At 38.6% G+C, this 26527-nt stretch overlaps 1 protein-coding gene across 1 annotated transcript in view; it reads left to right on the forward strand.

Moving 5' to 3' along the window:
- DGKH (diacylglycerol kinase eta) overlaps positions 1–26527 on the forward strand; it is a 166449-nt gene that overhangs the window by 89131 nt on the left and 50791 nt on the right. The window contains exons 3-6 of the mRNA XM_082485298.1: positions 2418–2528; positions 4022–4102; positions 22779–22883; positions 23196–23328. Of these exons, the coding sequence (XP_082341424.1) occupies positions 2418–2528; positions 4022–4102; positions 22779–22883; positions 23196–23328 (430 nt within the window). The remainder of the gene's footprint in view (positions 1–2417; positions 2529–4021; positions 4103–22778; positions 22884–23195; positions 23329–26527) is intronic.

Consider the following 26527-nt stretch of genomic DNA (forward strand, 5'->3'; position numbering starts at 1 on the left):
CAATGTGGACCTAAATTCAACAAGCTGAAAGGTCCCTTCCAATCTCAAATTACTGTAAGTGCTGTGACTTGTGAGTAGATTCAGGAAAACATTATTAGCAGATTACCTAATGACTCAGTTGGCAGATGGAAGCTTTTACACATTTTCAAGGCTATATGAAGTTAATTAAGGATATTGGGCCAAAGCTTTATGCTCAATTTTAATGCCTGCAGCCATGGAATTGTCTATTTAAGATGCTCAAACATCAGCCCAGTATGTCTATTAGTGGTAAAATGCAAACTTCAGATGTATACTTCATGAAGTGCTTACATTTCTTGGGTAAATGTTTACCAGTCTAGTATTTTTTTAAATTTTTTGATACAAAAATACATTCTGTAGAGCTTGCATGGTTATTTACTGCCAACTTTAGGGAGTTAATTTTAAATGGCTGATTTGCAAAATAGATTTAATTTTGAAGTTATTGGTTTCATTTTAGTGGTACTGGTGTTTTAAGGGGTAAGTAGAAATAGGGGGAAATGGCTTGTGTAGGCATAAAAAATGACATGGAAGAGTTAATTAATTCCTTAGTGAGTAATAGCTCAAGATTTAGGGAGATTTATGTTCTTTGAACAGTTTTTAAAATTCCTGAAAGTATTCAGTATAAGGTATGTTCTGTGTCTCCTAGTACACATAGTGCATTTTTCCAGTAAGTCAGAGCCCACCGTGTATGTGAAGTAATATTTCCTTGGAACTGAATTTCTCTGGTCTTGCATCTTCCGCCCCTTGATAAACACACAAATCATCTACTCCCATCCTGTGTGATGAGCTTCCGAAATCTTGGAGCGATATGAAACAGAAGTGCTGCGTGGCTAAAACAGACACCTTTGAATAAGTGCTTGTATTTGCTAACTGATTAAATCTGTTTATATTGTATCTAACTAGCTTATCTTAGAGTCTGGTCAGAAAATTGCAGGCAATTTGAAAATGGTGTGTGGTGAGTAGACCCTTTCAGCAGAGAGTTTCTACCCCTTAGCTAGAGCAGGAGGGCAGACCGAATGGGTCCAGGTTGTTGGCATGTGAAGTAAAGTGAGATAAATCCAAACTTTCAGCTGCGACATTTCATCTGAGAGGATTGCTTTTTTGAGAGCATTAATTCAATTGCTTTGTGATCGTTGGACCATATTCTTAGTTTGTGACGTTAAGAGTATTTAAATGAAGGGTGCGATGTATGTATGTAACAGTGATGTTTCTCGTTTCATTTTCAGTCTCATTTCTGCTTTTTCTGTATTTTTATTATTTGCATTAAAGTTAAGGAGAATTTGACATCTGATAACAGAAGATGATGTTAATTAACTTTAGGTCAGGTCTTGGTTAAGTGTCTAAAAGGTCTAGAATAACTTCAAATGATGTTTATATCATATTGTCTAGAAATTGTATTGTAAGATTTACATCATATTATTACACTACAAATTGGAAATATTAGAGACCATTTTGGAATGTAATATCCAAATGTACTTGCTTTTTCTCATACCCTTCATGTGCTTCAAAGCTGAAGAAAAATGATTTCAAGACTCAGGCAATTAGTATGCTATGTCATTTCATCTGATTAAGTGAAGAATTTCTGTAATTGGTTGGATGAATCCCACACATGCTGGCGAAAGCAGCATACTCGTTTAAAATATGCTAATTTGTATCTTACTCATTTGAAAAAAAAGGGCTTTATGTAGGCAGGGTTCAGTTTGCAGTGGAAAGGTTTGCATCGGCGAATCATTTTTTGACTAAAAATATTTGCTTGATAAAAATATCCCTAGCTATTACTGTTTTCACACTTTCCGTATAATAATTATTTCTAATGGTAAGCTGATTTCATGCTGAAGGCTTCAGTTCAGCAATGCACTTGAAGTCATGCATGACTTGCGTCATGCTGGATCATTCCCTCTATTTTAAAGGCATAATTCTTGTGCTTGAATCAGACACACATTTAAGTACCTTGTTGAATTACTGCCTATGTGGAAATTGTTTTTCTCCTCAACGTAATCAAATTTGGAACTGGAAATGACCTCGTGTAGATGGTTTTCAGTATTTTTTTCTGAATTGTGCCACCATCAGTTGTTGCTCACTTTAATATTTGTGGGTTTGCAGCTATCCAGACAGTTGAATTATTTTGTGTTCATCTTTACAATAATTATATGCCTCTAGACTGCCTTTTCAGTTTACATATAAAATTATCATTTTGCCAACATTGTCATTGTTTAAAAAATAGCAATGCAAAGTCTGGTTGTCCAGAGAACTAGTCTCAATTTAATGTGAATAGATAAAATTTTAAATTCACAGTTATATGAGATGTAACATACATTTTAAAAAGCGTAACTTTCATCTATATGTACAGCTATTTAGGTATGTATTTACCTTGTCTTGTGTATTTTAATATTTTTCAGACAAGTATAAAAGAAGGATTACTACTGAAGCAAACCAGTTCTTTTCAGAGGTGGAAAAAGCGTTATTTCAAACTTCGAGGTCGTACCCTTTACTATGCTAAGGATTCAAAGGTAATTCTGTGCTATTAGGGTCTAATGCCATACACCGGTAAATTAAATTTTGGTTAGATTTCTAAGTGTAATAATAATAATAATAGTAATAATTTAATGATTTGTTAGTCATTCTTTTATTAAAAAATTGCTGTATGTAGGATACGGTGTATTACATTAACTTTAACTAAGGAAGACTGGTGATTTCTCTTGATTATTTTTTTTTTTTTAAATGAAGTTTATCAGTTATTTTAACCTTTTTGTCTATTCAGACAAATAATAAATTCATTTTAAGGAGTTGTGGGGTTTTTTGGGGGGTTGGCTCTCCGGCAGTCAAATCTAACATTTTTTTTTTTTTGAAAAGTAAAAATTTTATAATGCTCAGAAGTTATCCCTCAAACTGAATTCCATTAAAACTCTTCTAGTCTGATGCCTATATTGACGTTAAAGAGGTGGAAATGGTTACATGAAATAAAGATCAGAAGTTTTTCTGCCAAATCTGATATATAAGGGAAAAAGCTGTTTCCCATCAATTGAAATTTTTGGTGGGAAAATTGGGGGTGGGCAGAGGGGAATACTTGTTGTCTTTCTGAAAGGCATTTCCTCCCTCCCCCTCAGGGCTGGGACTGAGAACTTTTTGGCTTGTTGGGCTGGCTCAGGTTGTGCTGTTCCGTAGCAGCATTACTTTTCTTTACCCTGCAGTGTTGCAGCGACTCGTGGGACCTGTAGGTGAGGTGCTTCAGGTCGCCGTCATCTTCTATAGCCTGGTCTTCTCAATAAAACTATTACTAAGGCGTGGAGACCTCTCTTTCTAAGACTATATAATCGCATGGTGCACAGTGGTGTGGCTGTGATGAATCATGGAAAACATCGTCTCTCCAGGGAGCCCAGCACTGAAGTATCTCTGTTGTCACACTTCTCTTCACATGGTGCTACCACAAGTGGTTTATGTAAAGACTTAATAAACATGGCAGATAAGAGCTCTGAGAATGGCAACATCATCTGCGCCATGAAAATGAGAAAAGGAGGTGTAATGAGCAGTCAAGACATATATTTCTCTTGCTGGAACGTCGAAGGAGTGGAAGAGATCTTTTCAGGCCCTTGAGCGCTCTGTTTTCTCATATGGATACAGTATCATAGATTCCCATTCATAAATTTAGAAGAATCCTAAAACTGAGTCTCTTTCCTCTGACACCACACTTATGCTACACAGTAGACATGTTAAAGCTGCATCTATTAAAAAAAAAAAAAATTTAGAAAAGATTTTAAAGCAATATATATTTTCGGAGCCACTTTTTTATGCTCTCATCTACTGCTTAGCAAATAGCACTGTGTTTGGGGGTCAAATAGGAAGTTTTCTTGCATCATCAGTTTTCTATTTTTTCATCACATTTTTTTTCTCTTTTTATTTTCTAATTGGAATGGATACAAGGAAATGAAATCACAGACTGTAAGCATACCTGAAAGTGGGCTCAGATGATATTTAATGCTTTTATGTTCTTTTCCATTCGCAGTCTCTAATATTTGATGAAGTTGACCTGTCAGATGCCAGCGTAGCTGAATCGAGCACAAAAAATGTCAACAACAGCTTCACGGTATGGAACCATTATAATACTGGTCTTGAAAGCTGTGGATAGGTTGTTACTAAGAAAATCAAGAATCCTCTGAGTCGCTTCTTATTTTCCTCTATTTGGAAATAAAATGTCCTCTATTTGGAAACAGTATAATGTATCAGAACAATATCACATCAGCTATTGATAATTTTGTTTCAGTGATTTTTTTTTTTAGCAGAAATTAAGAGGTTAGATAACAGTTGCTTAAAAAGATGATGATACAAGGCATTAAAAATCCAGCAAGATTCAGTATTAGTACTTTGTTAGTACTTCTTAGTAGTTATTCGTACAGCTTGATTTTGTGCTGTAGTTGGTCTTTGAGGTGACATGCTGAATTGATTCAAACGTAATTGTATTATTGTTTTAATTTCTTATAATAACATTTGTGGGTTTCTGTCATATTGAATGTATTTTTTTTTTCATTGCTAATCATATCTCTATGTTTCCAAGTCACGTGGAAAATCTGTCTTCACAGTCGTACACTGATTCTGGTACTGGTATAAGAAACAGAATGTTCAGAAATCCCTGTTTCTGTAACTTAAGAAGTGTGTTTTACACAAAGGTCTTGCCATTTATTATTCAACTGCTTTGTTGGAACTAAGTGATAACGTCTGATACAATTCCTCTGCTGTTCTTGACCTCTAGAAAAGTAAATTTTTTGAACGAGAACTAGTTGTGAGGAGTATTGTGAGTACAGTTGTCCCCTCAAAGGTCTTGACTTCCTCCACTGACTGCAATGGCATCATTTTTCTTAACCTGCAAGTCCCGTTACTCTTTATTAAAATGTTGATTTTCCATTTTCCTGAGGATTTTAATTTCACAGTTGCTCCATGTTGCCAGTGTTGGTTGTTTTTCTCCAAAGCAGTCCAATGCAAGCCTCCAGAATGCGTCATCAGGTCTTCCTTGTTATGTTACCTCCCTGGCAGCTACTGAAGTAGTCAGAGCATGTCAAAGACGTGTTCGCGTTGGCCTGGGCAGTCCAGTGTGTTATGTCAATCTAGCTTTTTTTAGTAAGAGTGCAATAAAAAAGACTACTTTGATGGAAGGTCTTAGATGAGGGGGTGGTTGTGTGAGGTACCATCTTGCCTTTTGAAAAGGTTTTTTCTGTTGCTTAGAAGCTCTGCTTCTGCCTTGCTCCTGGCCAGAAGTAAAGCTGTCATGCAGGTATCGGAATACCTGAGGAATAATGAGGCATACAAAGATGATGAGTTGAGAATCCCAGCAGTGACGACACTTATTGTTCAAGACAGGATATAAGGCTCAGCATCCCCTAAAGACACAAACTTCCTTCACTGTAGCATCCATTACAGGAAAAAGAAAGTTAAGAAAACTCTGCCAAAATCACGAATAAACCACGTCCCTAAGCACAATATCTACATGTCTTTTAAATATCTCCAGGGATGGTGACTCAACCACTTCCCTGGTCAGCCTGTTCCAATGCATGAAAACCCTTTTGGGGAAGAAATTTTTCCTAATGTCCAATCTAAACCTCCCCTGGCACAACTTGAGGCAGTTTCCTATCACTTCTTATTTGGGAGGAGAGACCGACCCCCACCTCGCTACAGCCTCATTTCAGGTAATTGTAGAGAGCAGTAAGGTCTCCCTCAGCTTCCGTTTTTCCAGGCTAAACAACCCCAGTTCCTTCAGCCTCATAGGACTTGTGCTCTAGACCCTTCACCAGCTTCGTTGTTCTTTTTTTGACCATGGTCCGGCACCTCAATGTCTTTCTTGTAGTGAGGGGCCCAAAACGGAACATGGTGTTTGAGGTGTGGCCTCACCAGTGCTGAGTACATGGGGGTGATCACTTTCCTAGTCCTGCTGGCCACAAAATTTCTGATACAAGCCAGGATGCTATTGGTCTTCTTGGCCACCTGGGCACACTGCTGGCTCATATTCAGCTGGCTGTTGACCAACACCCCCTGGTTCTTTACTGCCAGGCAGCTTTCCAGCCCCTCTTCCCCAAGCCTGTAGTGCTGCGTGGGGTTGTTGTTACCCAAGTGCAGGATGTGGCACTTAGCCTTGTTAAACCTCATGCCATGGGCCTCGGCCCATCGATCCAGCCTGTCTAGATCTCTCTGTAGAGCCTTTCTACCCTCAAGCAGATCAACACTCCCGCACAACTTGGTGTTGTTGGCAAACTTAATGAGGGTGCACTCGATCCCCTCGTCCAGATCATTGGTAAAGATATTAAACAGAACTGACTCCAATACTGAGCCCTGGGAAACACCACTTGTGACTGGCCGCCAACTGTATTTAACTCTATTTACCATCACTCTTTGGGGTCAGCCATCCAGCCAGTTTTTTACCCAGTGAAGGGTATACATGTCCAAGCCATGAGCAGCCAGTTTCTTCAGGAGAATGCTTTAGGAAACAGTCTCAAAGGCTTTACTAAAGTCCAGGTAGATAACATCCACAACCTTCCCCTCATCCCCTAAGCAGGTCACCTTGCCATAGAAGGAGATCAGGTTAGTCAAGCAGGGCCTGCCTTTCATGAACCCATGCTGACTGTGCCGGATCACCTGGTTGTCCTGTACATGCCGCATGATGGCACTCAGGATGATCTGCTCCATAACCTTCCCTGGCATGGAGGCCAGGCTTACAGGCCTGTAATTCCACTGATCCTCCTTCTGGCCCTTGTTGTGGATGATTGTCATATCTGCTGACCTCCAGGCAACTGGGACCTCCCCGGTTAGCCAGGACTGCTGATAAAGTTGCTACTGATCACTGAATCATGAAATAAAACTTACATCTAGAGATCTGGATAGAGCATAGAGCTGTGCAATCACCAACTGTATGAAATTTAATAAGAGCAAGTTGGGGGATAAGAGGCTGGAGAGCAGCCCAGCAGAAAAAGATCTGGGAGTCTCGGTTGATGGCAAGTTGAAAATGAGTCAAGAGTGTGCCCTCACAGCCAAAAGGGCCAACAATGTCGTGGGGTGCATCAAGTACAGCATAGCTAGCCAGTCGAGGGAAGTGCACAGTGCACTGGTGTGGTCCCACCTTGACTACTGTGTGCAGTTTTGAGCATCTCAATATCAGGACATCAAACTATTAGAGTGAGTCCAGAGGAGGATGACGAAGATGGTGAAAGGTCCTGAGGGCAGGACTTATGAGGAGCAGCTGAGGTCACTTGGCTTGTTCAGCCTGGAGAAGAGAAGGCTGAGGGTTACCTCATGGCAGTCAACAACTTCCTCAAGGGATGTAGCGGAGGGAGAGGTGCTGATTTCCCCTCTCTGGTGACCAGCGATAGGACACGAGGGAATGGAATGTAGCTGTGCCAGGGGAATTTCAGGTGGAAATTAGGAAGAAGCTCTTCACTGAGAGGGTGGTTGGTCACTGGAACAGGCTCCCCAGTGGTCACAGCACCAAGCCTGTCAGAGTTCAAGGAGCATCTGGATGATGCTTTTCATATGGTTTAGTTCATATGGTTTTCATATGGTTTAGTTATAGGTAGTCCTGTGAGGAACCAGGAGTTGGACTTGATGATCCTTATGGGTCCCATCCAACTTGAGATATTCTGTGACGTTAATGTAATTTTGTCTGGGGAAGAAAAGTGTTTTGGGTGGGTTTTTTTTCTTTTCTTTTGTTTTTACTTACAGTATTTGGTGTTTTAGTATCCTTTATAATCCTTTAGGGCACTCAGTATCTCGTTCTTCACCAAAGGCATGTTTTGTATCTGGTATCAAGACTTCGGGAGAACACGGTGGTGAAAAAAGAAATCTCAGGGGCTACAGCTTTAACAGCTTTGGAGACAATATTTATTTTCATGTCCTGGGTAATTTAGGGCAAACAGTGTTTTCTCTAAGGAGTCTTCAAATTCATTTTGAAAAATTATTTGGATTTATAGCTCTCCTGGATTGAAGTGTCATCTGATTTGACTGTGAAATATGGTAATAGTCGTCATCTCGCTTAATCTTTTGGCTTCCTTCTTTGTGTTTGCCTAACCCAGTCTCCCAGCAACACAGCTCAGTGAAGTAAGATATCTCTGGCCTTGCCTGCACTGGTTTGGCGTCAGGGGGATGGGGTGGGTGGTTAGCTTTCCAGAAATACTGCTTATAAATAAAAAGAAACATTTCTTTTTCCCTTTTTTTTCCTTCCATCTTAAAAAAGATAACCCAGCCTTTCTTAAAATTCCTTTTTTTCTCCTTTGTGTTCTAAGTGCTCTGTTAGCATTCTTTGTTAAAAAAGCAAAAATTAAATCTTTAGTTTTCTCTAGTTAAAGTACTCCTCTTGATTCTTTGTCCCAATAGAGAATATTTTTAACACAAACTTATGTAGATACACCAAATGACCATTTTTCCAGGAAAACACACCTTTAAAAATTTACATTAAAATGAATTAATTTTTTTTTTACAAATACTTTTGTCATTTCACTTAAATTCCCCCACCTCCCCTCAATCTCCCATACTCAGCTTATAGAAGCTGCTGGTATGCCTTCTTTTGCCCTTTCTAGTTTGTCTCTTTGGAGACAGAGGTGTGCGTGTCAAGATTTTCCATGCTCTTTTTTTGGATAAAACTCAAGTCCTAAAATTAGTCATAACACACAGATTTAAGGGTGAGTTTATTTGTAATGGGCATGCTTGCAGAATATTTTATGTAACTAAATATCAGTGTTTATTCACCAGAATTACTTTTCCTTTCTTACTACAAACAAATTTAGGTTAAGGGGAGAGTTGAGATAAATAAATATCTGCTAATTATAATGAGAAGCTGCTAAACTTAAACCAGTTCATCTGTTTCAGTTTTTTCTTTATTGCTGATGATATTGCTTTTCAGTGAACAACCAACTAATTTCTAGCAAATAGTTCCTGGTGCACAAGCTTGTGATAGTTTATAGGCGTTTTGTAGAGGCTATTAAATGGAGGAAAAGTTGTCCCTTGACTTCAGAGTCTGTATGAGACCCTCAAGGCCAGATTCTTCTTACTTGCTTGTTAGGTACCGGTCTCCTAAGTCTGTGGGAAGAGAGAGAAGAGGTTCATGAAGCCAATTCAGCCCATCAAAGATGTGCATCAGCCACATCAGGAGCCCATGAGGGCTTTTGCTCACCCCAGTTCAGTGGCGTGGGTGGGCACTGAGTCCTTGTAATGGTGTTGGCTACTCTGTGGAACTTTTTTTCCACAGCGCTTTGCTTCTGCCTCAGAGGGTGGTTTATGTTGTCTGAGCACAACCTGAGGAGTGTAGTTGCTCAGCATGTTACCTCTTTGGGGAGACTTTGGGGATGAATCACTCTCCCACCCTTATTGCACACAAGCAGATGGGGCAGTGGCCAATTCTGCTGAGAGCTGTAGTTCCTTACGCGGTTTGGTTTGCAGGGATGGAAGATGGCTTGTTGATATCTCAAGTGCATTTAGAAAAATCTCTTTGTTGATCTTAAAACAAGACTTGAGACTGAATGAGACTGAACAGTGCTCTCCAGCATGCAAGCATGGGCATGTGGAACATTGGGGGCGTGCTTTTGTCCTAATCGGTATAAAGAATGGGATTTTAAAATACTAAAATAATTCTTGAACAGGCATATTCAATTAATGAAGGGCAACAAAGGTGATTATGCATTGCGATTTAAAAGGAGATCTCGACAGGTTAGCTGTTGGCTTAGGTTTTTCCCTTGCCTTGCTTTTGATGATGAAGAACTGATGCACATTGATGAGGAAAAAAATCTGTAGATGTTAACCATGCTGCCTTTCAGTCATTGAGCCACGTGGATGTATAAAATGCCCTGGGTTATTATAAATGTATCCTATAGTCTCATGTAAAATGCACAGGCATCGTGTGGCAGCACCTATATTTAATCCATCCAAACTGATGTTTGAAACATTTAATTCAGTTATGTTTGTCTTTTGATTAATGTGATGGTAAATAATAATTTTAGGGTAGAAAAACTGGCTTTGAGGCGTTACTTCGTATAGCTGGCTTTAGACATTTGATTTGGGTTAGGCCAACTTCTAGCGCGTATGAGAATTACACAAAGCCACTCAATTTCTTACTGTATGTATATTCAGAAAACTGAAAATCCTGGCTAGATTAATTATGTTATCTAATTGTGTCTGAGAGTAACAGAGGAAATAAATTCACTGTTGTTCTGGAATGTGACCTCCAGGAAAATGAGAATTAACATATTAGATGATACTCAGGGTGGGGATTCAGCTTGCCTTAACTTCAGGGTGGGACTCGATGGGTTTATAGACCCCTAAATTTAGGTATCTAGGATAAGATTAATAGCTCTTTGAAGTAGATTCCTCTAATTGCGCAATCCAGTATAGACTCCACTGATCATTAACTAACTCTCCCTTAGCTATGATAGGAGCTTTGTCATCCAGGGCACCTAAAATGTAGACCCCTGCTTTCAGCTTTCTGCACCAGGTGCTGTTTAAGTACTTTTTGTTGAATATGCGTTTTCTGAAAGTGGTCATCTTGGGAGGGAGGAAGCTGCAGTAGGCAGATCTGCTGTCCTGGAAAGCCTGCTGCAATTCTTAGTAATTAGAAATTGGCTGGAATTGAGACTTCATATTCCAGGCAGAAATACTGATTACTAGGATTCTGGGTATGCTTGCAAAAATGTCTAATATCATAAATTTTTGCTGATTTCTTGGCTTTAGTGGTGCTATAGACAATATAGACCATAAAGTCTAATTATTTACTTTGTGGAAAAATGCTCCCTTGGAGAACTGTTAATGTATTGGGCTTTAATTAAGTATTCTCACCTAGCATTATGAGGCAAAGGCAGCAGAAATGTATAACCCATCTGATCTTTATTTTATATTTTTTATTACCTCCTTTTGATTTGACTATTTTCCAAGGTAAATAATCTTTCTAAATGTTTTTTTTAATACTCTTACCTCTTCTTGCTGTTTGTTTGACTATTATTCTGCAGCATCATCTTGTAAGTGAAGTGACCGGTTTGGCACTTGGGGGGTACAACTCACGGATATTTGGGACTATTTTCAAAATCAGTGCTCATTTACATTCCTTATGGATCCCAGAATTTGTCTTTTTTCTGCAGCAGCAACACATGCAATTTTTTGTTCCTCTATAATGATACTAAGATCCTTTTTCCTGTTAATTTGGAGCTCTCTGTGACTCATAAATACTTCTATGCTTCTATGTTTTTTCTCTAGTGTGTATTTCCTTGTTTTTACTAACACTGGACTTTTTCCAGTCACTGTACTGTCTGTTTAATACCTTGCTTGGCTTGCTGAGTGTGTTGGTGATCAAGGAGGAACTAATTAATCAAAATTTTGTGCTATCTGTAAACGTTCCCATATCACTCCTTTACACTTTTCTTCCAGTTTAAGAATTGCGACACAAAATTTTGTAAGAGAATAATAAGGTGCTTATTATCTATTAGTCTTTTCCTATATTAAAAATTCCTATTATTCCTTCTTAATTTTTTATGTCCCTTAACTTTTCATTTCATCACGATTGGGACATAAAAATAATTGGTCTTTTTGGTTCCGTGACTGAACTAAAAATAATTGTGGGTCAACCGGATGTTTTAACTTTTTTGAACAGAAGTACTTAATTTAGTTCAAATTAAAGGGATTGAATATTGTTTTAAAGTGTTTTTTTTTTCATATTATGTAAATAAACAACCAAAACATGCAGGACATTTCATTAAAGTTAGTCCCTGAATGTAATTTTCTTACAAAAAGTTAAGGCTTTTTTTTCTCTGATTTCCACTTTTTTGATCAGACTTATCAGTTCACTTTGATCTGAAAGCAGAGGGTTCTGTTTAATATGTTTTTAAACAAAAAAAATCTTTATCCAGTTGTCTGCAATTTCCTTAAGATTCTGTAAATTTGTATAGATATTGGAAAACTAAACTCATATTTGCTGATTGTTTTCTTCCAGAACTCTGATTACCCTATTTCCTATCCATATTTCTGAATGCAGCATATCTTATGTCGTGGCTGGGGATGTAAAGTTCACTGGCATATAATTTATGTGGAACCATCTTAAAGCGTAAACCAATTCTTTTCATCTCTGAATCCTTTACAGCTGCTGTTTTTAATGGGAAGTTAATGGAAACTCAATTCTTGAAATTCATCAGAATTCATCAGTCGAATATTACAACTGGGCCTCAAAGTGTATTGCTTTTTAGCAGTTTATTTCAGCCCTGCTGCTTCTGACATCAGTCAGCTCTTTGCTCATCGTCAAGATTAGATGCTTCTGCTTGATTTTAGAAAATTAACCTATCATATTCATGATGGACTTTGAAAACAGAATGTGTTGCCAGACCTTTGCAATATTTTGGATAGATAGTGGGAATTTCTTGGACATATTTTGCTTCCTTTCTTGATACTCAGATTTTTTCGGTGTTGTTATCAAGGCTTTTCTACAGGGACTACGAGAACTTCAGGGAATGTGAGAACTACTTAACCTTCCCCAAGCCACATCAAGAGGAAATGAGAAGAGCCTTTCCCCAAAGGAGTTTAAAACCTTTTGTCTTTGGGGTTGGGCACTCCAGTCTTCTGTCTTTTCAAATATGAGAGACAAAGAGAGATTGTCCCAAAGCTGGGAATAATTATCTTAATACTGTTTTTTTTTCCTATTTAAATAATCTAATGACAATTCAGTTTTATTACTGACTCTTGATTTGCCCTAAGTTCAGGGTCTTGAGCTTTATTTAAGTGCAGAAGAGCTTATGGATGCCAGTGGAGGCGTTTCTCTAATGTTGCCCTGCTTCTTTGCAAAATCCAATTTACTGCAGTTTGATCTCAGCGGACATTAGATGGTTTCTTTGCTCATAGCCTCAAGCCGCTTTCAGACATTGTTCTACCTCAGTCTGTTTTTTCTGAGGGCCACTTACCTAAAGGATGTACTGTCCTTTTCTGAGCTTTCTGCTCCTTTTCTATTACTGTCTGTCTTATTTCTGTAGTTTGGTGAAAGCATCATGCTACTCCTGTGTTGGGAGACTCCTGGCATCAAGTGGTCAGCAACCGCCTTCAAGGCTTTGGCTTGTTCCAGACTTGGAGTGGTTTCCCCCGGTTTTCAGCTATTGCTAAGCAAATTTTTTTTCACTGCCTCATTCTTACCCTGGATGATTAAACTTTTCCATTTTGCTTTGTAGGAATACTCTGGAGTGCATCTATCTGCAATTTTATTTCTTTGTGAAAAATGTATTTTGATTAAATTTCTATGTACAATCTCTGCTGATGTTCCCTTGAAGGGAGACACTCTTGCCTGACTTCTCCCTTTAATAAACCACAGGGACACCAAAGGAACGGATTTGTCTTGGGAAACAAGTTTCCGTTTCTTGATAAACTTACATTAACCACAAATTTCAGTTACACATTAAATGTATTTAACCGAATGCAGTCTGGTGTGAACACTCTTCAGTCTGCTTGAACCTCAGCTATTGGTGTATCTTAACTCAATTGCATATTAATTTTAATAATAATTATTATTATTTATTTATTTACTTATTTGTGATCCAGGTATGGTTTAGGAGCTTATGTTAGTATTATGAAATTCTTTGTGTGAAGGAAAACAAAAGAAATATCAGTCAAGTGCTATGTACTATGTGTGGTGCTATCCTTAGGATATATATATATCTCCTTAGGATTCTCAGCATACTTTACGTCAGATTTATCCTGTAGATGTAAAATAATTTCCTGGGTTTGGGTACACTTCAAAATTTCCTTTGTGTTCCGGTTGAGTTTTAACATTGTGAGTGCAGTATATATTGATGATGGTGGGAGTGCAGACGCATTTCTAGATGTCTTCACTTAAAGTGCCTTCCACTGTGAGCCAAATCCCACTCAGAAACATCGCATTTTAAATTTTGCCCTTGGCGTTATCGGAAAGCTTGGTGCGTGGCACCGTTTCAAGATGGGGGAATGGCACATCCCGACATTCCCCATTCCCCATTTGCAGTCTAGTGCAGAGCTGACAGAGATCCTGGAGTGACATCCTTGAAGATCTCAGGGCCTCTTGTCATCTCTTGGAGATAGAATATGGCTGGAAAAAATTCAAGTTCCTGAGCTGGCCTCACCAACGTGACTCAGCTTTGCACGGGTAGCTAACTCTTGGGATGGATTTAGTTTTTCCCTGGTTGTGAACTATCTGCTGTTTCATACAGATGCTTATTAGCCTGTAAATGACGAAGGCTTTTTAATGCTCCCAGCCCGAGCAATACCCAAACCACAGAAAGAGAGGGGAAGTGCTTTGTATTCCATTTTGTTCAATTTTCCACTCAGTTGTGGTTTGGTTTGGGTTTGTGTTTTTTTTTTTTTTTTTCTATATTCAGGCAACTTAGAAACAAAACAAAAACTGAAATAGCAAATTAATATGCTGCAGGAAAAAAAAAAAGTTGGAGACACAAAAGCAATTACAGTGCGCTTGTGATGCACTTAGGTTTTTTTCCTCCATTTAGCATTTGCCCATTTTCCCCCGCCCTCTGACAGTGACAAAAAAAAAGTAATGAAGCTCAGAGCTCTTTGGGTAGCTTTGGGTGTGACTTGCAAGTTTTAAGCTCCTTATCTCTGACTTGATCCACTGTCCCCCTTTCCCCAGAGTATCTGAAGACGCTGAAGCTTTAAGTTTTGTTATGAAAAAGCAATAAGGCATTTCAGCTGTGAGGCTAAAATCCATAGATAAACCGCTTGAGATTAAGCTATTACAAGAAAGCTGAACACTTTTCAGAAGAGGAAAAAAAAAAAGGGGCTGCTTAAAAATGTGACCATTCTGAGCTATATTGTACGTTTAGGTTCTGGTTACATTTACCTGGAGCTTGTTTTCCACATATTTCAATCTTAAGCAGAATTTTTTCTAAAATAGTTCACAGAAAATGTCTGTATGTCTTCCTTCAGTTTTCTAAGAGTTTCTTTAATTTATGAAACACAATAAGAAGATTTGCATAGGAGTAAATGCATTAAAAATGTCTTTCATTTCCTTGTCTGAACTCATAGTATAGCACTGATGAAGCAATTGGGGTATTTGGAGAACAAGCACCGGTCTATGAATTACTGCAAGAGGATTGCCAGATTTTGTTCTTCCTGCAGTTTTACACTTACCTATTCTCTGACATTTCTTTGTCTCCTTGCTTTAGAAGTAGTTAAAATACCTGGAGAAACCTTGAAAAGTATCCCTCAGTGCAGTTCCTGTATACCAAATAATTTTATAAACAAAGCCATTGGTGTAAACTTTGAATAAATTTCCTGCTTCTAGTGAACGAGGATCCCTGGCTCCAAGCAGCTGGATCGTGTTTAAACAGGCATCTGTTTTTACAGATGAAAAAAATAGTCACTTGCTGTTTTATTTTGTATAACTTTGCACCTACTGCCATTAAATACGTAAGTAAATGTTTTCCTTTAAGTACAGAAGTCACCCCATCTGATAGACGTGTAATGAGCTCGTGAAGCGGGAGCTAAGGGCACAGCAGTGCGAAGTAACGTGTTTAACAACTCTTTATGTAAGGACTTTTAAGAAATGTGCAGGCCTTGAACTATATATAGCAGTTTCCAGTTTACATTTACAAGAATGGTTTATTGGTTTTGCTATATTTAAATACTGATTTAAGATAAATTTCTAATTCTTCAGTCCAAATTCATGAAACTTTCCTACCCTGCTTCTTGTAACTGTCTCATTATAAAGTTATACTTGAAGGAATAATATTTTTCTGTTAGCAGTTGGTTGACGTTGGATACATGAGGTCAAATTTGGGAAGTGTGTATTTCTGACAAAGTGACCTTTGCTGGATACTTTTTGCATCTGTTTTACAGTTCGAGCTGGACATGTCATAACTGGATTATTTGATTTACCTGGATTCTGTTTTCACAGAATCGGAGTGATTTGGGGATTGGAACAGACCTCTGAAGGTCATCTGGTCTAATCCCCATGCTGAAGCAAGGTCACCTAGACCAAGCTGCCCAGGACCATGTCCAGACAGCTTTTCAGTATTTCCAAGGATGGACACTCCACAACTGCCTTGAGAAATCTGTGCCAGTGCTCAGTCACCCTCATGGTAAAAAAGTCTTTCCTGATGTTCACACAGAGCCTCCTGTGTTTCAGTTGGTACCCATTGCCTCTTACGTTGCCACTGGGCACCACTGGAAAGAGCCTGGCTCCATCCTCTTTGCACCCTCCCTTCAGGTATTTACACATATAAATAAGATCCCCCTAAGCCTTCTCTTCTCCAGACTAAACAGACTAAACTAAACTAAACTAGCTCTCTCAGCCTCTCCTCATATGTCAGATGCTCCACTCCCTTCATCATCCTTGTGGCCCTTCCCTGGACTGTGTCCAGTATGTCCATGTCTCTCGTGCACTGAGGAGCCCAGAACTGGACACAGAACTCCAGGTGTGGCCTCACCAGTGCTGAGCAGAGGGGCAGGATCACCTCCCTTGACCTGTTGGCAACACTCCTAATGCAACCCAGGATACCACTTGCCTTCTTTGCCACAAGTGCACATTGCTGGCTCATGTTCAGTTTGTTGTCCAACAGGACCCCAGGTCCTTTTCTGCCAAGCTGCTTTCCAGCTGGGTGGCCCCCAGCATGTACTGATGCTTGGGATGTTCCTTCCTGGGTGCAGGATTTTGGACTTCTTGTTCAACTTCATGAAGTTCCTGTCAGCCCATTTCTCCAGCCCATTGAGGTCCTTCTGGATGGCAGCATGACCCTCTTGGCATATCAACCATTCCTCCCAGTTTTGTGTCATCAGCAAACTTGCTGAGGGTACACTCTGCCCCATCATTAAGATCTTTAACGAAGATGTTAAACAGAACTGGACCCAGGATTGACCTTTGGCCTACACTACTAGTTACTGGCTTCCAACTAGACTTTGTGGCACTGATCGCCAACCTCTGGGCCCAGCAATTCAGCCCGTTTTCAGTCTACCTCACTGTCTGCTCATCCAGCCCATACTTCATCACCTTCTCTATGAGGACCTTAAGGGATAGCACTGTAAGACGTACTGAAGGCAAGGTGGACAATATCCACCTTTGTCTCTTCATCCACCAAGCCAGTCATTTCATCATAGGTTATCAGGTTGGTCAAGCATGACTTCCCCTTGGTGAATCCATGCTGACTACTTCCAATCGCTTTCTTCTCCTTCATGTGCCTGGATGTATGCTGGGAGATGCTTCTTCGTTTTTGCTAGATGTCGTATATAAGGCAAGGCCGCCTAAATTACCCGGGCTGGATTCTACTGCAGAGTGAAGTCAGAGTAGACCTTCTACCTGTTTCTGTGATGTAACCACTTTTCTGCTGCCTTTTAGTTAAGCCCACTTGTCCTGGTGTACTGATGCAGGAAATGCTGTGTGGGACTAACCCTATTCCCCCTCTTATGAGTTTTTATCGTGGGGGCCAAAACCACACATTACTTCATTACTTGTGAGCTTGGCAACAGTGAAATAGGAGAAGGCCAGGAAAAAGAGAGAAGCAACGTTTTAGTGGAGTAGACAGAGCTAATTGTTCTGATTATAAATTCTGTATTGTACTCAGGCAAATATAATAGCCATTTATTACTCGCCTGCTTTTAAATCCTCCACTCCCTTTGTAATTTATACTTTTGCCTGGCTCGGCTCATCTTGAAAAATAATAGTGACGATTCACCATAAAGCACCAACTACACCTTTGACAGTGACAGTACTGTTATAATTTATTTAGTATCCTGAGTCCAAGAAAATAAAGTACTGTAGAAAGCAGCCCAACTGTTAGCACTGTGATTTTTGCAGACAAGCTCTGCTATGGGTGCATCAATGACCCCGGCAGTCTGCTCCCACCGCTGTGATGGAGGTCCGTCACATTCATATGGACCCACCTGCACGAGGACAGGGAAATGGAGGGGCAGACAGAAAGCGAGGGAGGCATAACATGTTATCCTGCTGTTTGCCAGAATTCACTTGCCAATGTCTAGTAGCACAGAGAAGTTACAAAGCATTAAACCCCTTACATTCGCGCCCCAGGCATCGGGTCTGGTCCAGAAGAGGAGCGGTGGGGGTGCTCGCTGTCATTCTATCACCCTCTCTTCATTAGTTCCAGAAAGATATTTTAAAAATATCTGTGCAAAAAACAGGAAGACCATTTCCCCGCCTGTTTCAGATTCTAAGTGATGTTTCTACATTACTAAGTCAATTCAAGATCGGCCCTACAAAGTGCTATTAGTGTAATGCCTGATAATAGTTTAGAGCAGCAGAAGGTGCTTTAATGCAAATATCATGTTGCAGGAAGTGGGGTGCTTTACAATAGCTGCTGTGTTGCCGCTGAGATGTAGACCATTATTTTCTTGTTTAGCAAATACAGGGTCTGCATTTTTCTTTGAAGCGTTAAAGGAAACCAGAAACGTAGCCACCAAGCTTTGGGAACTGTATTTTCTTATATGTTGCTGATATGATAAAATATGTTAAAAGTTAGGCAGTAGGCTTTAATTCAACTCTCTGTGTTTTTATTTTACAGATTGTAAGTCTAAACCCACTGGGCTGAAGGCACATAGAATGTTATTGGTAGTTAGCCCCTTTGAAAGCAAAAGGTGCTTTCAAATTTACACTGAATTTAATAGCGATTTTATTTCCTTTCAAGATGTTAAGCTTGTTCTTAGTAGGTGCTGTCTGAAAGAGAAGTTGCAATAGTTGCCCAAAACTTGACTGTGCAATTGTCATCGAATTAATTTCCAGATGTGTATGTACATATATATGAGTATGTGTATGTTTTTAGAAGCCAAATTATCCCAGTGTCGACATGTATGAAAATCCCAATTTATGGCAAGACCTATGTGGTAGCAGACTGAACAATGTCCTCTTGTTCTCTCCTTCATTCCCCACTCAAAAACCCTATTTTTCTGAATGGAACAGGAACATTACCACAGTAATGGGCCATTTTTCTTCCTATCCAGACATTCTTTATTCCCTATGATGTTTTAGGACTTGTGTTGTTTGCCTTCAACTTTTAAGACTGCATATATTCACCCTTCCCCTATGCCTACTGCGTTAAAACCATTTTTTATTCCCTCTACCTCAGTTTCATTACTTTTGAATATACTGCAGTATCTGGCTTTGATAATTTCATCTTCCAAAATCAGCAATGACTTCTTCTTGGCTACTTGACAGTGGTGAAAATTTTCATTGTAACTTAATCTTCTAAATTAAATTTTCTTTATTTATTTATTTTTAAGGCCTTTTGTCTGTCTTCGTCCTTCTTGATTTGTCTCCTGCTTTGTCAGCGTGTGAACCATTAGCACCTAAGTTCCTCAAGATTTAAGAGTTCCCCCATTCTTATGTTACCTCAGTGGTCTGCCACTGGTCCCTGTGACACTTCCTTTGTCATCGGATTATACCATTTCTTCTTGTCTGTTGAGACTTTAGCGTATTCAGAGTAATATATAAATAATAATATTTGGGGCAGCGAGCATTAATTTTAAAAAAGGTAATATGTAGTAGAAGAAAAGGTACTGACTGGTTGGTAGAAGAGGAGATACAAGACTTTGAATATGACTACATGCAAAAAGAAAAGATTACAAGTAAAATCCAAATTTACATGGCTGGGAAATAGTTTTCAGGACAATTAAATCCATTTTAATTCTGATTATGTCTGCATACAGCTTCAGCTGTCTTTAATGAATGCACTCTAAACATCCCACTTCAGTTAGTTAATCTTAACTTTCTGTAAGCATCCATAAGAAAGGATGTCTTCAGTGTAAATGCAAATAAGAAGGTATAGGAAGTCATTTGCAGTTCAGGACAAGCAAGAACAGCTATACCGAGTTAACGTAAAGCTCATAAAACCACACTGAATCAAAGTAGTATAACAGCAGTAGGAGGTACTCAAGAAAGGGTTATAAGCAGCAAAGTGTGTACAGTGATTCTTCCTCTTCCCAACGTTCACTCGTTGTTGGATTTTGAGGACTTGCTAAGTTGAAGGTGTTGGATATTTTGTTTTATACTATACGATGCATCTATTAGTGATGAGTTGTCAACTACCTTTTTAGACATTTAAACTTCTGGTTTCCTCAACTTCCTTTGTGAATACTTTTCAAGTCTAAATAGTGCATTACATTTAGGAAAAAACACTTTTTGTTGTTTGCTAATCACTTCCTTGGTTCCCCGAGTTCTTATGTTACGTGAAATACCTGATAAATAACAAAGAGTCCATCTTCTCCATGACTTTGTAGGCTGAAATAGATGAGAACCTAAATGGACTGCTTAGTGTCTCTTTTTTTTTTTTTAAGAAAAATTCCAAGCACTGTTGATATTTTTTGCATATAATGCATTTTGTTTTTTTCCATGTTATTATACACTTTCTTGAAGTTTGTTGTTAAAATCCGTAAATCAAAGAGAATATGTAGTTTAATTGTCATGTTATAGGTGCTGCATTTACAAATATGTCTTCCAACTTTCCACTTTATTTTTATAGCACTAATAAGAATTGATCCTAGAGTCACGTGATCATCAGTATATAATTTAACTTTTAGACTGTTGAAAAGCTCTGAACTTTATTAAGTTTATTAAGCTCTGAATTTAATAAGAAGTCGGGATATAGGAATTCCTGATATGGTTACATGCATTAGTTAGCAATGTTTGGTGACGTGATTTGGTTGCCAATATATGGGTGTTTAGTACTTTTTGAGATGGCTTTGGGGTCCCACCTGGCTTATTTATAGCTGCTATTCTGGGTGCTATGGTCTTCTGTCATATTTACCTGCCCCGTGCCGATGCTTTGGATACTGAAAGGCATCTCCATTGGCACTAGATAACTATGTGTGAACAACTGAAGTAAGGCCTTGATTTTGGGAAGGGGGAGACAGACGCACAGGGGATTTCTGTGATCAGTAGTATTAAAGACATGAGTAATATGAATAAATTTTCCTGGAAAAGATCAAGATTGTCAGGAGTCTTCAGCAATAAATGCAGCTGTTGTTGCTTAATGGCATTTCACAACATCTGGTTACAGGTTAAAATCGGTAGGTAGCATGGGGGAAGGATGGACACAAAGTGAAGAGTTTTGGGTGGGTTTGTCTTTACTTAATCCGTATTATAATGCCATGCTATATAATAGGAAATAATCTGGTGGGTGGATTTGCCCAAATAAGATTTCTGAGTCCACTGAAACCTGGAAATTCCAGCAGAATGCTGATTGTTGTTGGAGCCAGGGTTATATTATGATTTAATGGCTTTTCTGGGCTTCATTTGATGACCTGGCCTAGAGAAACATTTTGAAGTAATAAAGCGTCTGTTTGGCTCCAAACTAATGAGAGAAGCATTGCTCTTTGCATTAACTGTTCTTTAGGAAGAGCTGTGGAGAGCTACTAATAAACCTTATTAAAAAGCTTAAGCAAGATTGAAGGAAATAGAAAACAGAGAAACGATTCAATTCCATGTGAAGTTAGTACATAAAAAAAAAAAAAAAAGAAAAAAAAAAGAAAAAGGAAGCCCACAGGGTTTTTTGCCTCCCCTCCATGTGACTTGCAGCTTGCTGCACTTCAATTACATTGCCTCTGAGATATGTTAAAGTGCAGCTCAGTTTAATGAAGAGGTGGATAGGACAAATCAAGGCTAGAGACTATTTACGGCAGAGACCGGGTAAGTAAATGCAGCTGTACATAAGTGTTTACTAATATTGTGCAAATGTTACACTATCTAGCCTGTAGCATTTAATGCAATACTTAGAACTATAATTTTTTGGTGGTCCTTTCTTTGTTTTACTTAAGTAATTTGCAAGTGTGGGTGGTGCACACTGTGTAATAAATTTATGCATAGGACAGATAAAGGATTCAGTTTTATTTTTCAGAATTCCTACAACAAACCAAATAACTTTCCTTTAATTTCATGTACTTATTTTGTTTTAAATTCTTTGCTCTGTAAGTAACTGCTTCATCTATTTTCGTGCAGTGCTCAAAATAATTTCAGTGGGAGTTAGCTGATAGTTTCTGGTGCCTTCCTGTTATTTTAATTATTTTTCTACTGGTGAAGGGAGGGGGGGAAACAGCTTATACTCTGAACCTCCTAGATACAGCATTTTCAGACTTCTAGAATCCAACACCAGACCACTGAAAACTCCCCAGCATCAACTTGTTCCAGGAATTCGTTCAACCATCCCAGTAGGATAAGATTTCAGCTGTTTGCTTTTGTTCTCTGTGTCATTTTATAAAGATTTGTATGTGTTCTTATACTGAGTTTTATATAGAAGGTTTTGTTTAAAATTTATGTATATTTAAATTTGTGTAAATTTAATGTCAATATACAAGATAGAGAAATATGATGAAAACTTTTGTTGTTATTTAAGACTATCAGCCTTTTGCTTTTAATATGTTTTTGTCTCTAGCAATTGGAATGGACCTTGCAGTTGCTATAATGCTGTTATGAAATAGGATTGCAATCTTAGTCAATTAGTAATTTCCAGAACGGTTGTTTTAGCAGTTTCAGCGCCTGTCATTTGAGTATTTAAATCTCAGCGCATAGACAAAGAGCTGAGAAGGAGGAATGATCAATATAGATTGTAAAGACCTATACCAAAGCCTGATTCGGATCTTGGGAACTGAAAAAGCAAAAGCAAGCTCCTTCGTTGTTGGTAGTCTATTAAAGAAAATATTTTTAAGGCTTTAATATCTTGTGATCTAGGGCGTGTCTTCCTTTTGCATCATTTCGCAGGAAAGAGTAAGTAAAATATTATAGTCTATTGTGATTTTTACTACCTGGATTAACCAGAATGCATTGTCTTTTTCAGATAATCACTCCATTTAGGAGGCTAATATTGTGTGCTGAGAACAGAAAAGAAATGGAGGACTGGATAAGCTCTCTGAAGTCCGTTCAGTCCAGAGAACACTATGAGGTAAGTTGACATCCCTCTTGGTGCAACCTGCTCTAGCTCAGCAGATCAAGCTACAGGACACAGAACCGAATCGTTCACCCCCCTTAGTGTGAAAAGTGTGTCGAAAAGTGAAGCTTCATGTAAAGACGAAACGAGAGCTTATTATCACACTTTTGTGTATAAGTTTGGAGGGAGACCAGGCTAAATACCCTTTGGAAGATACTTTTGGTGAACATTACATTGTCGTCCCCTGTAATATGGAACCGTAGGTAATTTCAGTCACCGTAGCTGTGTTCTGTACTTGCAAATTTGTCTTAACTTCTCCTTTACTAGACCGCACAGTTTAATGTGGAACATTTCTCAGGGATGCATAACTGGTACGCCTGCTCCCATGCCCGACCTACCTTCTGTAACGTGTGTAGAGAGAGCCTCTCTGGAGTCACTTCTCACGGCCTGTCTTGTGAAGGTAAAATAAACGCTTTCTTCCCCCTGTTTATAACGTAGACAGATGGCTGAAAGTTTAAGATGAGTGATGATTCTGAAAATAACGAGTAAGAAAAAAACCTGAAGGGAGAAATCTATTCACTAGAGTGACTTTCTTTTGGGCGGAGGGACTGCTAATGATCTAGCTCACCTTCTTCCGTTCTCCAGGTGCCTTTTTCCGACCCATCTCAATAAAACGGTTCCTTCTGCTGCAGTGACCAGTTTGGGATGTGCTGGGTGGACAGGTTGCAAGAAAAGATAGGATTTGTTTGATTTGCCCTGTCAAAAATGTGAAACAAAATAGTCTTATTGGTTTGCAGAATCAGCATTCCTTAGGAAAAAAATCATAATGGTAGTTTCTACCCAAAATCTAGAGAAATTGATAACGCTTTGTTCAGTGCTATGACCTCTTCCCTTCCAATTTTTGTTTGCTCTGTTGCTGCTGCCTTATCCTGCAGTACGGGCAGGACAGATGAGGACAGATTTTTTGGTTAAAAAATTCTCTCGTGCAGTGAGGGGGTAGAGATGTAGATGCCTTTGCATTTTGATGTTTCAACAGCTGAAATCAAGCACAAAGAAAAAGGCGGTGTGGCTAAGACTTCAGCACTAAGCTTATCTGGAGAAACGATATTTCGCAAACAAATATTTATCAGAAACCTGAAACAGCTTATTTATTTTCTGCTGCAAGTTCTGTGGAAAAGTGATAACAAGTCTGCTTGTGTTAGAATCCAGCAGAAAATAAAGCATCCGTGTGACCTTATGATAGATACAAAACGTAGAGATACTTAATTACCAAAATAGCTAACTGTCCAGAAAAGAGTTACAGTTACACCTTTCAAAGCTTCATTTTTTGGATGAGTGTTACTCAACTGCAAATTCATTTCTGTTATTGATGCCGTTGTAATACTTGAGGTCTGAGCATAATAATGTGTGTTAAGGAAATCTTACAAAGGAAACATTAACCCACTGTCCTGAATTGTCCATGCTTTTAATGTAGCTAATGGTGTAGTTGCCAAGGAACGGGACGAACCCGTTTCATAGAAATTAGAAGTAGCATAGTTACTTCCAGCTTCTCTGGTGTATGTTTTCCACTGCGTATAAGTCGCTTGGACAGTTTTAAGGCAATTATGGTATTTTCAATGTCTGATATTGGCAGATGGAAGTATCATGTGCTTAACTAAAATGCAGTTGTATTGCCTCTGTGTATAAACACTGTTATATTTGCTCAGGCAAAGGAAAGGAAAGGAAAGACTTCTTTCCTTTCACAAAGAATTCATTCTTTTCAGAAGTTAATATTATAGGTATTTTAAAAGGCTGTTTAGCTAGAATTATTCTTTTAAGGTTATCAATGTTAACAGTTGTAGTTCATAATTTTTCTGGTTTTTCAGTGTCTTATTTTGCTTCTAAGTATGGTTTTAATTTCCAAGGTGTTGGCTTAACTTTACATTAAGGAAGTTTCCTTAATTTCCCAATTTGGACTTTGTCACCTTTCTGCATAACTTATTGCAAACTAATGCTGCGTTTATCCACATTTCTGATACCAGTTGATCTTTCAGCAGTTTTTATGAATGGCTCGTGAAGGTAGTTTGGATTTGCTTTCACTGGTCCACAGTTTCATAAACATGTATGACCTGGATTGGTTTCTATGTAGATACTATGATATTCTTTTGTCTATTAATAAGTTTACCTCCTCTTACTTCTTAGCTACTAGTTTGTATCTGTTTTCTTTAATTTATTTCCAAGTATTTTTTTACATAAAAGGAGAAATTTAGTTATGCATCTAATCTAAATCATTTGACGGTTGACTCTTTACTGCAATATTCGTGCTTTGTCCCCGATTCTGTATACCTGTAAAACCCTGTGTTAGTCATCCTTAATTTCTTCATCTAAGAAGTGTATTTTGGTTTGATACTACTTCTTTCTCTGAAATTCTTATGTGACTGAGTTCATATTTACTTACTTCTGCTATGTGCACGTCTAATGCATTTCACCATCTATTTTTTTGACTTACCCTGTGTTAGCAATATACTTGAGAAGACAATGTAGAAAGTATGGAGTCTTAAGATTCCCCAGACATGTTCTGTGCTACTTTTTCTCATTGCCTCTTTAAAAAAGCTGTTTAAATATTCATGCCTGGCATTTGAAACCTCCAGCACTGCTTTACGCTGGGAATCCATTTATACATATACTAAATTCAATTGTTTGCGTGGTCATTGATCCCAAGCTACTTTATTATGTCTTGTATTGAGAAGCAGGAGAGGCTTCTTCCCAAGAGATATTGGAGCTCTTTCTCCTTTCAGTGGTTTGGGTTACTGGCACACCAAGTTATGTTAAAAGTGGCTTAGAGTCTTTGTACTCTTTGTGGTCTGATTCTTGACTGTAGGTAAAAAAAAAATAAACCCCATTGCCAATATTTTGTAGCTCACCATACTTTAGAAGAACAGTACTGTAATATTTTATTTTCTCAGGCCTGCTGGTCTCCAGCAGCATTACACAACTGTGGTTTGTTTTTTTTTTTCAGCCTGACCACACCATAAGCTGCATTTCTTTTGAAGATAAGACGAGTGCCTTCTTTTTTCATGGCACCTTCCCTCCCAGTAGCCTTCAGCAAAGGTTGACTAAATTAATTGCAGGCCACCCTGAGGTTTTGTGGAAGCCAGGGTAGGAAAAGAGGGTATGTTAATACCTTTGCTAGGGAAAAGACTGTAGTGTGAACTTGCATCTTTTTAGAAGTCAAAGAATCAATATGTATATGAAACTGAAGATGTAAATTTATAACCAGGCTTCATTCTTTCTACTGCTCAAAAACGTTAAAAAAAATTTAATCATGCACTCCTTTGCTATGCAATGCTATTCGTCCCACTAGTTCCTTCTTTTGTGTCTTCTCTAAAGATAATTGACTTTTCAAATGTTGTCTGTGTGTTGTGTTGCTCTAGCTAGCTCTAACAGACTGATCTCCACAACACTCATCCACAGTCTTTCGTAGGACAGAGAAATTATATTTTTTTTTTTGCCTTGCTTTGGAAATTACTCCCAACTAGCTGAATCAAGATTTTTGTTCTTCATGCTCCTCAAATGTTTCTGTTGTTCAGACTTCAGCTTGCTGTGTGCTCAGGAGTCTAAGCCTAAGAAGTTGTCAGGTAAACACAGGGCTACACGGAATGTTTAGGCAAAGAAACCTA

This window comes from Vanellus vanellus (genome assembly GCF_965231255.1).
Source record: "Vanellus vanellus genome assembly, chromosome: 1".
In the NCBI taxonomy this organism is placed as follows: domain Eukaryota; kingdom Metazoa; phylum Chordata; class Aves; order Charadriiformes; family Charadriidae; genus Vanellus; species Vanellus vanellus.